The sequence below is a fragment of the Delphinus delphis genome, chromosome 8 (assembly GCF_949987515.2).
Source record: "Delphinus delphis chromosome 8, mDelDel1.2, whole genome shotgun sequence".
Lineage (NCBI taxonomy): Eukaryota > Metazoa > Chordata > Mammalia > Artiodactyla > Delphinidae > Delphinus > Delphinus delphis.
This window is the reverse complement of record NC_082690.1, coordinates 61,855,398-61,869,629: the sequence shown is the minus strand read 5'-3', so window position 1 is coordinate 61,869,629 and position 14,232 is coordinate 61,855,398. Positions and strand designations below refer to the sequence as shown.

At 40.4% G+C, this 14,232-nt stretch overlaps 1 protein-coding gene across 1 annotated transcript; it reads right to left on the bottom strand.

Moving 5' to 3' along the window:
* Positions 1-96: 96 nt before the first annotated feature.
* LOC132429079 (olfactory receptor 52I2-like) lies at positions 97-1,492 on the bottom strand. Its single transcript, XM_060017284.1, is given in 2 exon segments — positions 97-1,046; positions 1,049-1,492. Coding segments are annotated over 2 exon segments (993 nt in total). The 5' UTR covers positions 1,092-1,492.
* Between the last annotated feature and the right edge of the window lie 12,740 nt (positions 1,493-14,232).

Sequence of the window (14,232 nt, the reverse complement as noted above, 5' to 3'; positions counted from 1 at the left end):
AAGTACCAGGTACCAGGTGAACCAAACCAGCTCCACAGACCTCTCAGGCATCTTTGAACTTGGCTGGAATGCTCAAGGTCTGAACAGACTTTGTGTTCATGAACCCAGGTTGGAGTGGTTAAAGAGGCAGTGCGTCAGCAAGCTCCATGTTCGCTCCCTTATTTGTTTGGTTCTCAGGGCATAGATGATGGGGTTTGAGGTTGGTGGGATGATCAGGTACAAGTCAGCTACCAGCACCTGGATGTGCAAAGGCACTGTGTCCTTCCCTAGCCAGGCCACATAGATGGATGCCATCCCAGGTAGGTAGTACAGAGCCATAACCCCGACATGGGAGCCGCATGTGCTTAATGCTTTCAACTGAGCATTCTTTGCGGAGAGACCAAATACTGCCTGAAGAATCAAGCTATAGGAGGCAGCGATAAAGGCCACATCAGAACCCACAGTAATGGAGGTTCTGTGGGTTTTCACAGTAATGGAACCAATCAAGCTGTAGAGACTACTGGGCATGGGGTGGGCATATGCCAACTTGGCCACAGCTATGTGCTCACAGTAGGAATGGAGAACCACATTGGAGCCACAGAAAGGCAGATGACTCACCATCCAACTCAATGGAGTCAGGAATATGATAGCTCTGATGGTGATGATCACACTCATTCCCAGTATCACTTGAGGTGTGAGAATTCTCTTGTAGTGTAGGCGCTTACAGATGGCCACACAGCAAAAAGCCATGGCCAGTAGCAGCCCTGTCTCCACAGCTGTGGCTGCATGGACAAAATACATCTGAGTGAAACAAGCATTAAAGCTGATGAAGCTGTCTCCTAAGGAGAAAATGCTCACCATCTTGGGCGCTACCGAGGAGGCCATAACAATGTCCACAGCAGCCAGAATATACAGGGAGCAGTACATGGGCTCTTGTAGGGTGGAATCCATCCACATTACAGTCACTATGAGGGTGTTTTCTAACAGGGCTTTGGTATACATGATGTTCAGTGAGGTAACCAGCCAGAGATGTGAAGATTGCAAACCTGGAATACCCACCAGGACGAGGTGGCAGGGGGTTCCATTGTATGGTTGTAGGGTGGCCCCAGCATCACAGATGAGACTGCTTTCCTGTTAATATATAAAATGATGTAAAAGGATGCAATCCTGTAAGACTTGTTCCCAGCTATGGTGTTAGGAGAGCCTGATGGTATTCTTAACTCAGTGGACCACAGGATTAAGGAAGTGACATCTGACAAAGTTTTCCTGCTCCATCTTCCATCCTCCTCAGTACTGTGCCTTACTAACTTCTGTTCATCGTTCAAATATCATGAGTTACGTCCTTCAGGAAGCCTTCTCTGCCTCCTGCCCCATCCCATGCGGAAACTAAATTAGGTACCTTCAGAGCTTTTATGGACTCTCATCCATGCTGACCTCTGAGGGACCTAAATTGACAATTCCAATACTCTACCTGTGACTTTATTGTATTCAATCATATGTGTCTTGTTCATGGCCTTATACCTTATACCAACTGTGTGCACCCATAGCTGTGGTGCACAAGTCCATTAAAAGAAGATATGTGTACTCATTATAGCAAACAGTTGAATGAATGAATGAGAAAACAAAGGAAAGAGTTTTTCTGTTATTTTTGTATGTTCAGTTCCTAATATTTAATAATTGTTGAATGAAACTTTGTGAGATTGAACATGTCACATTGTGCATCTTCTCCTTCCCCAGTCTCTCACTTCCCTAATATTGCATCTCTCAAGGCCTCCGGCTAGTGGGTCACCACACCAATTGTGTGACTATGTTGACTTTACGATAGTCATATATAGCCCAAGAACTGTTTCCCAGGTGTCCAGGCAATCTTAAATGAAGAGTGCTTATTTGCCAAGCCTGGAGACTAGCATGCTATTAATTATCACCCCGTCCCTCCCCTCAGTCAGGAGTTTTTTAAGGCTAAGAACTTTCCATATCCTTGGACACTGCCTTCACTTGACCCTTCTTGGATTTCTCATCAGGCCTGGCTCCTCCCTAAAAAATTGAGTAGATCAGATTGATGGAGTACTGGCCACAGAATCCCATCAGCTACAGTAGCATTTTCTCTTTTAACCAAGGATGAGACAAAAATTTACCTGGTTCTCAATGCTAATCAAGTGACATACATTTGCCCCTTCCATTTACCCCCTGGAGAGCCTACCACTAATTGACGCCACACCCAGGTACCAAAGCAGCCTTGATGAGAGTCCTCAGAAGTTTTCTAAAAAGGCAAATTTCTGGGGTATGATTACAATCTGTGGTCTTTATTGAAACAAACAAAAAAACCCTAAACATAAGAAATGCCTTATAACGGAACAGACTGAATAAACTAACGAGCTCTGTTTGATGGTCAGAGGACCTTGCTGTGATGAGTGAAACATCTTCAGTGATAGATCATGAGAAGATGCAGGAAAACTTTTTGAAGTAGAATGATAGTGCAGAGTGAAAACATATACATCCTTAAGACAGCTGTGTGTTTCCTGAATGCCACAAACTCAAGGTTAAGCATCATTCCTTAAAAAGTCGAAGAAGAGTCTAAGGAACCAGAATGCCTCCTCCCCCCACTCACCTCTGATCCAAGATCTTCCTCTCTGCATCTCTGCCCTGTATAAAATCACCTTTCTTCTGAGGGCAGTCTCAGCCGGTGCCTGCCCGTCCCTCCTCTCTCTAGCCCTCGCAAGTTGTAACTAGTCATACCTTTCATTCTCTTGAGAGATTTTTTCCCCCTCATTTTTTCCCCCTCATTCCTTTTTCTTCTCAATTAGCACTGCTAAAGGTTTACATATCTTATTAGTGCTTTCAAATGACTGGACAGTTTGGTTGGTCTTTTTTTTTTCCTTTTTCACTCTTCAGTCTATTGCTACTAAAAATTTTCTTGCTAAGACCAACAATGATCTCCATCAATAACATGTTGCCGATCCAGCGTTTTCTTTTCATTCTTTATTTTACTTGACCTATCCCAAGCATTTAACATTACTACTTGGTCTCTCATTTTTTTTGGTTAAGTTTTTTTAAACATCTTTATTGGAGTATAATTGCTTTACAATGGTGTATTAGTTTCTGCCATATCACAAAGTGAAGCAGCTATACGTATACATATAACCCCATATCCCCTTCTTCTTGTGTCTCCCTCCCACCCTCCCTATCCCACCCATCTATGTGGTCACGAAGCACAGAGCTGATCTCCCTGTACTATACGGCTGCTTCCCACTAGCTATGCATTTTATATATGGTAGTGTATATACGTCCATGCCACTCTCTCACTTCCTTGCAGCTTACCCTTCCCCCTTCCCGTGTCCTCAAGTCAACTCTCTACGTCTGCGTCTTTATTCCTGTCCTGCCCCTAGGTTCTTCAGAACCTTTTTCTTTTTTAATATATTCCATATATATGTGTTAGCATACAGTATTTGTTTTTCTCTGTCTCACTTCACTCTGTATGACAGACTCTAGGTCCATCCATCTCACTACAAATAACTCAATTTCGTTTCTTTTTATGGCTCAGTAATATTCCATTGTATATATGTGCCACATCTTTTTTTTCTTTTAACAACTTTATTGGTGTATAATTGCTTTACAATGGTGTGTTACTTTCTGTTTTATGATAAAGTGAATCACTTATACATATACATCTGTTCCCATATCTCTTCCCTCTTGCGTCTCCCTCCCTCAAACCCTCCCTATCCCACCCCTCTAGGCGGTCACAAACCACCGAGCTGATCTCCCTGTGCTATGCGGCTGCTTCCCACTAGCTATCTATTTTACGTTTGGTAATGTATATATGTCCATGCCACTCTCTCACTTTGTCACAGCTTACCCTTCCCCCTCCCCATATCCTCAAGTCCATTCTCTAGTAGGTCTGTGTCTTTATTCCCATCTTGCCCCTAGATTCTCCATGACCATTTTTTTTCCTTAGATTCCATATATATGTGTTAGCATACAGTATTTGTTTTTCTCTCTCTGACTTACTTCACTCTGTATGACAGACTCTAGGTCCATCCATCTCACTACAAATAATTCAATTTCCTTTCTTTTTATGGCTGAGTAATATTCCATTGTATATATGTGCCACATCTTCTTTATCCATTCATCCGATGATGGACACTTAAGTTGCTTACATGTCCTGGCTATTGTAAATAGAGCTGCAATGAACATTGTGATACATTACTTTTTTTTGAATTATGATTTTCTCCATGTATATGCCCAGTAGTGGGATTGCTGGGTCGTATGGTAGTTCTAGTTTTAGTTTTCTAAGGAACCTCCATACTGTTCTCCATAGTGGCTGTATCAATTTACATTCCCACCAACAGTGCAGGAGGGTTCCCTTTTCTCCACACTCTCTCCAGCATTTATTGTTTCTAGATTTTTTGATGATGGCCATTGTGACCGGTGTGTGGTGATACCTCATTGTGGTTTTGATTTGCATTTCTCTAATGATTAGTGATGTTGAGCATCCTTTCATGTGTTTGTTGGCAGTCTGTATATCTTCTTTGGAGAAATGCCTATTTAGGTCTTCTGCCCATTTTTGGATTAGGTTGTTTGTTATTTTAATATTGAGCTGCATGAGCTGTTTATATATTTTGGAGCTTAATCCTTTGTCCATTGATTCATTTGCAAATATTTTCTCCCATTCTGAGGGTTGTCTTTTGGTCTTGTTTACGGTTTCCTTTGCTGTGCAGAAGCTTATAAGTGTCATTAGGTCCCACTTGTTTATTTTTGTTTTTATTTCCATTACTCTAGGAGGTGGATCAAAAAAGATCTTGCTGTGATTTATGTCAAAGAGTGTTCTTCCTATGTTTTCCTCTAAGAGTTTGATAGTGTCCGGTCTTACATTTAGGTCTCTAATCCATTTTGAGTTTATTTTTGTGTATGGTGTTAGGGAGTGTTCTAATTTCATTCTTTTACATGTACCTGTCCAGTTTTCCCAGCACCACTTATTGAAGAGACTGTCCTTTCTCCATTGTATATCCTTGCGTCCTGTGTCATAGATTAATTGACCATATGTGCGTGGGTTTATCTCTTGGCTTTCTATCCTGTTCCATTGACCTATATTTCTGTTTTTGTGCCAGTACCATACTGTCTTGACTACTGTAGCTTTGTAGCATAGTCTGAGGTCCAGGCAGCCTGATTCCACCAGCTCTGTTTTTCTTTCTCAAGATTGCTTTGGTTATTCAGTGTCTTTTCTGTTTCCATACAAATTGTGAAATTTCTTGTTCTAGTTCTGTGAAAAATGCCCTTCATTGGTAGTTTGATAGGGATTGCACTGAAACTGTAGATTGCTTTGTGTAGTATAGTCATTTTCACAATGTTGATTCTTCCAATCCAAGAACATGGTATATCTCTCCATCTGTTGGTATCATCTTTAATTTCTTTCATCACTGTCTTATAGTTTTCTGCATACAGGTCTTTTGTCTCCTTAGGTAGGTTTATTTCTAGATATTTTATTCTTTTTGTTGCAGTGGTAAATGGGAGTGTTTCCTTAATTTCTCTTTCAGATTTTTTATCATTAGTGTATAGGAATGCCAGAGATTTCTGTGTATTAATTTTGTATCCTGCTACTTTACCAAATTCATTGATTAGCTCTACTAGTTTTCTGGTAGCATCTTTAAGATTCTCTGTGAATAGTATCATGTCATCTGCAAACAGTGACAGTTTACTTCTTCCTTTCCAAGTTGGATTCCTTTTGTTTCTTTTTCTTCTCTGATTGCTGTGGCTAAAACTTCCAAAACTATGTTGAATAATAGTGGTGAGAGTGGGCAGCCTTGTCTTGTTCCTGATCTCAGTGGAAATGGTTTCAGTTTTTCACCATTGAGGATGATGTTGGCTGTGGGTTTGTCATACATGGCCTTTATTATGTTGAGGTAAGTTCCCTCTATGCCTACTTTCTGGAGGGTTTTTGTCATAAATCATTGACGAATTTTGTCGAAAGCTTTTTCTGCATCTATTGAGATGATCATATACTTTTTCTCCTTTGATTTGTTACTATGGTTTATCACATTGATTGATTTGCGTATATTGAAGAATCCTTGCATTCCTGGGAAAAACCCCACTTGATCATGGTGTATGATCCTTTTAATGTGCTGTTGGATTCTGTTTGCTAGTATTTTGATGAAGATTTATTTTTGTAAATTTTATTTATTTATTTATTTACTTATGGCTGCATTGGGTCTTCGTTGCTGCACATGGCTTTCTCTTGTTGCGGCGAGCAGGGGCTACTCTTCGTTGCGGTGCTGGGCTTCTGATTGCAGTCGCTTCTCTTATTGTGGAGCATGGGCTCTAGGTGCACGGGCTTCAGTAGCTGTGGCACGTGAGCTCAGTAGTTGTGGCTTGCGGGCTCTAGAGCACAGGCTCAGTAGTTGTGGCGCATGGGCTTAGTTGCTCCACAGCATGTGGGATCTTCCTGGACAAGGGCTTGAACCCATGTTCCCTGCCTTGGCAGGTGGATTCTCAACCACTGTGCCACCAGGGAAGTCCCTTTGTTGAGGATTTTTGCATCTATGTTCAACAGTGATATTGGCCTGTAGTTTTCTTCCTTTGTGACATCTTTGTGTGGTTTTGGTGTCAGGCTGACGGTGGCCTTGTAGAATGAGTTTGGGTGTGTTCCTCCCTCTACTATATTTTGGAAGAGTTTGAGAAGGATAGGTGTTAGATCTTCTCTAAATGTTTGATAGAATTTGCCTGTGAATCCATCTGATCATGGGCTTTTGTTTGTTGGAAGATTTTTAATCACAGTTTCAACTTCAGTGCTTGTGATTGGTCTGTTTATATTTTCTATTTCTTCCTGGTTCAGTCTCTGTAGGTTGTGCTTTTCTAAGAAAATGTTCATTTCTTCCAGGTTGTCCATTTTATTGGCATATAGTTGCTTGTAGTAATCTCTCATGATCCTTTGTATTTCTTTAGTGTCAGTTGTTACTTCTCCTTTTTCATTTCTAATTCAACTGATTTGAGTTTTCTTCCCTTTTTTCTTGATAAGTCTGCCTAATGGCTTATCCATTTTGTTTATGGCTTATCTGTTTTGTTTATCTTCTGAAAGAACCAGCTTTTAGTTTTATTGATCTTTGTTATCATTTCCTTCAATTCTTTTTCATTTATTTCTGATCTGATCTTTATGATTTCTTTCCTTCTGCTAACTTTGGGGGTTTTTTGTTCTTTTTTCTCTAATTGTTTTAGGTATAAGGTTAGTTTGTTTATTTGAGTAGTTTCTTGAGGTAGGATTGTATTGCTATAAACTTCTCTCTTAGAACTGCTTTTGCTGCATCCCATAGGTTTTGGGTCATCATGTTTTCATTGTCATTTGTTTCTAGGTATATTTTGATTTCCTCCTTGATATCTTCAGTGATCTCTTAGTTATTTAGTAGTGTATTGTTTAGCCTCCATGTGTTTTTATTTTTTACAGTTTTTTTTCCTGTAGTTGATATCTAGTCTCATAGTGTTGTGGTTGGAAAAGATACTTGATACAATTTCAATTTTCTTACATTTACGAAAGCTTTATTTGTGGCCCAAGATATGATCTATCCTGGAGAATGGTCCATGAGCACTTGAAAAGAAAGTGTATTCTGTTGTTTTTGGATGGAATGTCCTATAAATATTAACTAAGTCCATCTTGTTTAATGTGTTATTTAAAGCTTGTGTTTCCTTATTTATTTTCATTTTGGATGATCTGTCATTGGTGAAAGTGGGGTGTTAAAGTCCCCTACTATTATTGTATTACTGTCAATTTCCCCTTTTACAGCTGTTAGAATTTCCCTTATGTATTGAGGTGCTCCTATGTTGGGTGCATAAATATTTACAATTGTTATATCTTCTTCTTAGATTGATACCTTGATCATTATGTAGTGTCCTTCTTTGTCTCTTGTAATGGTGTTTATTTTAAAGTATTTTGTCTGACATGAGAATTGCTACTCCAGTTTTCTTTTGATTTCCTTTTGCATGGAATATCTTTTCCCATCCCCTCACTTTCAGTCTGTATGTGTCCCTAGGTCTGAAGTGGGTCTCTTGTGGACAGCATATATACGGGTCTTGTTTTTGTATCCATTCAGCCAGTCTGTGTCTTTTGGTTGGACATTTAATCCATTTACATTTAAGGTAATTATCAATATGTATGTTCCTATTACCATTTTCTTAATTGTTTTGGGTTTGTTATTGTAGGTCTTGTTCTTCCCCTGTGTTTCCTGCCTAGAGAAGTTCATTTAGCATTTGTTGTAAAGCTGGTTTTGTGGTGCTGAATTCTTTTAGCTTTTGCTTGTCTGTAAAGGTTTTAATTTCTGAATGAGATCCTTGCTAGTTAGAGTAATCTTCATTGTAGGTTTTTCCCTTACATCACTTTAAATGTATCCTGCCACACCCTTCTGGCTTGCAATTTCTGCTGAAAGATCAGCTGTTCACCTTATGGGAATTCCCTTGTTCGTTATTTGTGCATTTTCCCTTGCTGCATTTAATATTGGTTCTTTGTATTTAATTTTTGATAGTTTGATTAATACGTGTCTTGGCATGTTTCTCCTTGGATTTATCCTGTATGGGACTCTCTGAGCTTCCTGGATTTGATTGACTATTTCCTTTCCCATATTAGGGAAGTTTTTGACTATAATCTCTCCAAATATTTTCTCAGTCCCTTTCTCTTTCTCTTCTTCTCTGACCCCTCTAATTCGAATGTTGGTGAGTTTAATATTGTCCCAGAGGTCTCTGAGACTGTCCTCAGTTGTTTTCATTCTTTTTTCTTTATTCTGCTCTGCAGTAGTTATTTCCACTATTTTATCTTCCAGGTCATTTATCCGTTCTTCTGCCTTTGTTATTCTGCTATTGACTCCTTCTAGAGAATTTTTAATTTCATTTATTGTATTGTTCATCATTGTTTGTTTGCTCTTTAGTTCTTCTAGATCTTTGTTAAATGTTCCTTGTATTTTCTCCATTCTATTTCCAAGATTTTGGATCATCTTAGTATCATTACTCTGAATTCTTTTTCAGGTAGACTGCCTATTTCCTGTTCATTTGTTTGGTCTCTTGGGCTTTTACCTTGCTCCTTCATCTGCTGCATATTTCTCTGTCTTCTCATTTTGCTTAACTTACTCTGTTTGGGGTCTCATTTTTGCAGGCTGCAAGTTCTTAGTTCCCGTTGTTTTTGGTGTCTGCCCCCATTGGGTAAGGTTAGTTCCATGGGTTGTGTAGGCTTCCTGGTGGAGGGGACTGGTGCATGTGTTCTGATGGATGAGGCTGGATCTTGTCTTTCTGGTGGGCAGGACTGCTCCCAGTGGTGTGTTTGGGAGTGTCTGTGACCTTATTATGATTTTAGGCAGCCTCTCTGCTAATGGGTGGGGCTGTGTTCCTGTCTTGGTAGTTGTTTGGCATGGGGTGTCCAGCACTGTAGCTTGGTGGTCATTTAGTGGAGCTGGGACTTTGTGTTGAGATTGAGATCTCTGGGAGAGCTCTCACCGATTGATATTATGAGGGGCTGCAAGGTCTCTGGTGGACCAATGTCCTGAACTTGGCCCTCCCACTTCAGAGGCTCAGATCTGACACCCAACCGGATCACCAAGACCCTGTCAGCCACACGGCCAGGTACGTGGGGAGTTTCTTGCCTTTTGGGAAGTCTGAGGTCTTCTCCCAGTGTTCAGTAGGTGTTCTGTAGTTGTTCCACATGTAGATGTATATTTCATGTATTTGTGGGGATGAAGGTGATCCCCATATCTTACTCATTCAGCATCTTGAAGCTTATTTTTTGGTTAACTTTTTGATTGAAGTATAACATATCAGTATATACTGTGTAAAATGCACAGAAGGTGTATAGTTGATAAAGTTTTATAAAGTGAGCACATGAACACACCCTCATGGCCACTATCCAGATCAAGATACAAGCACAATTGCTCCCTGGTTATTAAGGTGTACTGTTCTTCAGAAAGCTCTGTCCAAACTCTCCTTAGACATTTCCAGCCTAGAGCCTGCCTTTGCCTTCAACTCTGCAGAGACATTCACATGAAGACCTGGAGAGCCAATCACTAAACAAAAGCTTAGACAAGTCACTTAACTAAATCATAGGATATGTGAGGAATTTTTTATTCCTATTTAAAGGGTGGGAAATACACAATTCAAATTAAGATTGTCTTAAAGGTAAAAGCAGTAATGCATAATTCATTCAAATGAAGCCTTTGTGTTTATGATAACCCTATGCCTCCACTCTACAACCAAAAGCACATACCCCCAATCAGCCCTACTGCCCAGTTTCTATTCTCATAACTCCCCCTGGTCCCTGAAAACTGTCTCTCTGTTATCCGAAGATGATACATACCCCTTCCTCTCACAGCTTTGAACCAAAGTATCATGTGTTCCCTGTTCCTTTCCTTTCCCCAATTGTCCCATCACTTCCAGAATGTGATCCTAATATCAGCAGTACTCACAAGACCTGACCAGCCCTTTTTAGTGGGGTTAAGGACTTAGATCCTCCTTTCTAGGGTGACCTTGCCTTTGAGACTTCATCACTCCCAACACCCAGTCCCCAACTCAGTTACCCACCACTCTGGAGTTTTCTGTATTTGACTTCCTCTGGTAGTCCACATTTCTTTCACTCAAAAGAAGGGGGATTTATACAGGAACCTTCAGGAGGAGCAGGAAGAGTGACACAAGATCAAATATGAACAACGTAGAGTCATGGTGAGGAGTATCGTCATTTTCAAAGACTTCCCATGGGGAGCCCTCTTCCCCTATAGATTCTCTATCACCCTGCTTTTTCCCTGGACCCTCCAGCTTCCCTTGGCCTCTGCCCAGTAACCAAACACTGTAACTCCTCCAGAGACTGATTTTTTGTTTGTACTCTACCCCCTGGAGTGTTCCAAATGGCAGGAACAGGAAGGTGCTTAGTGGATGAAAAGTCTTTGTTTCTTCAAGTCCTCAGGGGATACCTAAGAGTTAGAAGAATATAGCATGCATTCTGAAAAGAAAACAAGAGGCCCAAGATTAGTTAGATTTGTGAAACCCTGTTATATGCCAAGCACCCTGCTAAACACTTTTCAAAGATGATCTCATTCAATTTTCACAGTCCTTTGAGGTAAGCTACCATTATCACGTCTACATTTTACAGATGAAATTGAGGTGCATAGAAGGTCACAAAGATAGTAAACCAGTCATGATTCAGATTCTAGCACTCATATTTCATTTCACTTTGTTGTCACACTGATAGTATACTTAATCTCCAAAGTCTGCTTCTCTGTTCATTTCCTCCATTCCACCTGGAAACTCATGTAGGGCTTCTCCTAGCAGTGTGTTATAAAGTCTTATTTGAACAGAGAATGGAAATAGAGTGTAAGGGAGGCCAAGGGAGATAAGCTTTTCAAACTGGGGGTAGAGCATGGACCTCAGCACAAAGATATGAAAAGGCAAAATATTCTCCAAACAGAAGATAAACCAGAGAAGGTAGAATGCAGGGTACTTGAAAGAGAATGCAAATAAATGAGGCTAGAGAGGTGCATGGGCCATATTTTAGAGGTCCTGACTTCTGCCTGGGTATCACCATGGGGCAGGAATAAAGCTGAGAGAAAGAAGCCAACATGTGCAAGATATAAAGGTTTTTTGGTGGCAAAAGATATAGAGAGGGCTTCCGTGGTGGCACAGTGGTTGAGAGTCCGCCTGCTGATGCAGCGGACACGGGTTTGTGCCCCTGTGCGGGAAGATCCCACATGCCACGGAGTGGCTGGGCCCGTGAGCCATGGCCACTGAGCCTGCGCGTCCGGAGCCTGTGCTCCACAACGGGAGAGGCCACAACAGTGAGGGGCCCGCGTACCGCAAAAAAAAAAGATATAGAGATATATGGAAATATGAAAAATCAGGAGACAATGCTGCATGCTCCCAGTTCCCCGATTCCTCAGCAGAGACATAGTTATTAGTGATGTGAATGGTGAGAGGCATTCTGCTGCCTTTTGAAGGGGCGTGGAACTGCTTCATGCCTTCCTCAGCCAATACATTTCTAATGACTGGGAGGTAGTCTAGGTTGAATGTACTATGCTTAGCCTCCATTAGAAGGTCCATTCTTCAAGCCTGAAAGAGAACTAGTCCCCAAAACTGCTGTACTGTGCTCTGCCTCAAGGTAGATAAGGAGACATTCAGAAATAAACCAAAGATCTATCTTTAGGAGCATGCCATCCAAGTTTTTTAACTTGTTATTTACATTAGTTGATACAGAACCTCAGTTCCCAAGACCCCTGCCCAAAATATTACTGAGATTTCTCAGGAGTTACCTGTAGTAGGTATCTGATATTCATACCCATTTGTAATCCCCTCCTCCTCTTGAGCGTGGACTCAACTTAGTGACTTGCTTCTAATGAGTAGAAAGCTGCAAAAGTGATGGGATTTCACTTTGGAGAATAAGTTACCAACAGACTGTGACTTCCAACTTGCTCACTCTGTTTTGCTGTGTTTCTCACTCTTTCTGAGGTTCTGAGGTAAGCCAGCTGCCATGTTATGAGCTGCCCTGTGGAGAGATCCAAATGGCAAGGAAATTATATCTCTGAGTGAGCCTGGAAGTGCATCTTCTGAGGCTTGCCACCAGCCATGTGAATGAGCTGGGAAGCAAATCCTCCTCCAAGTGAATCTTCAGATGACTAAGTTCTGGTCAACACCTTCATTGTAACCTGTAAGGCAACCTGAGCCAGAGGCACCTAATTAAGCCATATCTAGATTTCTGACCACCCCTCCCCCATCAGAAACTGTGAGATAATAAATGTTGTTGTCTAAGCTGCTGAATTTGGGCTAATTTGTTACACAGGAAATATAACTAATACAGTAGATAACCACATATCTATAGTTTCACATTTACTACAAGAGGAAAGTTAATGCCACCACCACTGGCCATTTTTGCTCTTGAGGGCAGTTAATTGATCATGACCATCCTGGACCTCTGGGTCCCAAAATTGCATGATAATGTGTGGGGAAGATGACTTTTCCTGCTGTTAATGATCTGATAGTTCTGTTCCACTAAAAACTGAGAGGCAGATCTCAAGGCAGTTTGCTTGTGACATGGTATGTCTGAGTTTATTTGCAAACCTCTGTGCCTGGGACCCTGGAGGAACACACAGGGGCCAGATGCAATTAACCTCCTTCAGGCTCTCTACCTAAATTACCTCTCACATTCAACATACCTGGCTTCTATTCCTCTTAGGAGATATTATCTGTCTAGATGATCTTCAGTGCCACTCTGCAGGCAACAACCAGACTACTTTTGGAATATTTGACCATTTAAATCTTCGACTCAGGATCTGCTTCTGAGAAAACACAGTCTAAGGAAGTGGATGCTCTTGCCTTATTCCTGATCTTCATGGTAATGGTTTACTCTTTCTCCCTTAAGTAAGATGCATTTAGGAATGAAGTACACATATCAATTACAATCAGTTCTTATTCGAGTGCTTTATGAACAGTAAGTGGCAAGAGTCTTTTTACCATCTCTGGAAAGAAGCCTGTTGTGCTGTGTTTTCCTTTTATTGATTAATGTGGTGATTTAAATTAAAGGATTTCCCATAATTGAACCACACTTACTTTCATTGAATAATCCCACTTGGTCATGGTGGGTTACTTTCATAATGTGGTTGGATCTGTTTGCTGATATTTTAATTAGTATTTTTATATCAATACTTTTGAGGAAGTTCATCCCTAGTTTTCCTTTTCTGCACAGTCTGTCTCAGGTTCAGCCATCGATGTAACTCTTCCTATGTAGAGGAAAAATGGATGTCTTTCTTCTTTTCTTGCAAATCTCTCTTTTGTTTTCTGACTCTCCTGTGAAATCATCTGAACCTATTGTGTTTTCAGAGTAGTTCTTACCTTTATTTCTTCAGTGCAAATTTGTACTTTCTACCTCTACTGAGGTCAATTTTGACCAAAGGTATTGCATTCTATTTTACTATATTGTACTGTATTATACTGTACCAATTTCACACAGGTTTTCCAACTTATTTGCATAGAATTGTGTAATCTCTAATCATTTTTTATTTTATCAGTTTCAGTGATTACTTCTTGTTCATTTTATTTTCTCATACTTTAATGAAGTATAGTTGATTTACAGTGTTGTGTTAGTTTCAGGTGTGCAGCAAAGCAGTTCAGTTATATACATATTTACATTCTTTTTCAGATTCTTTTTCATTATAGGTTTTTAAAAGATATCGAATATACTTCCTTATATTATACAGTAGGTCCTTGTTATTTAACTATTTTATATATAGTAGTGTGTATCTGTTAACC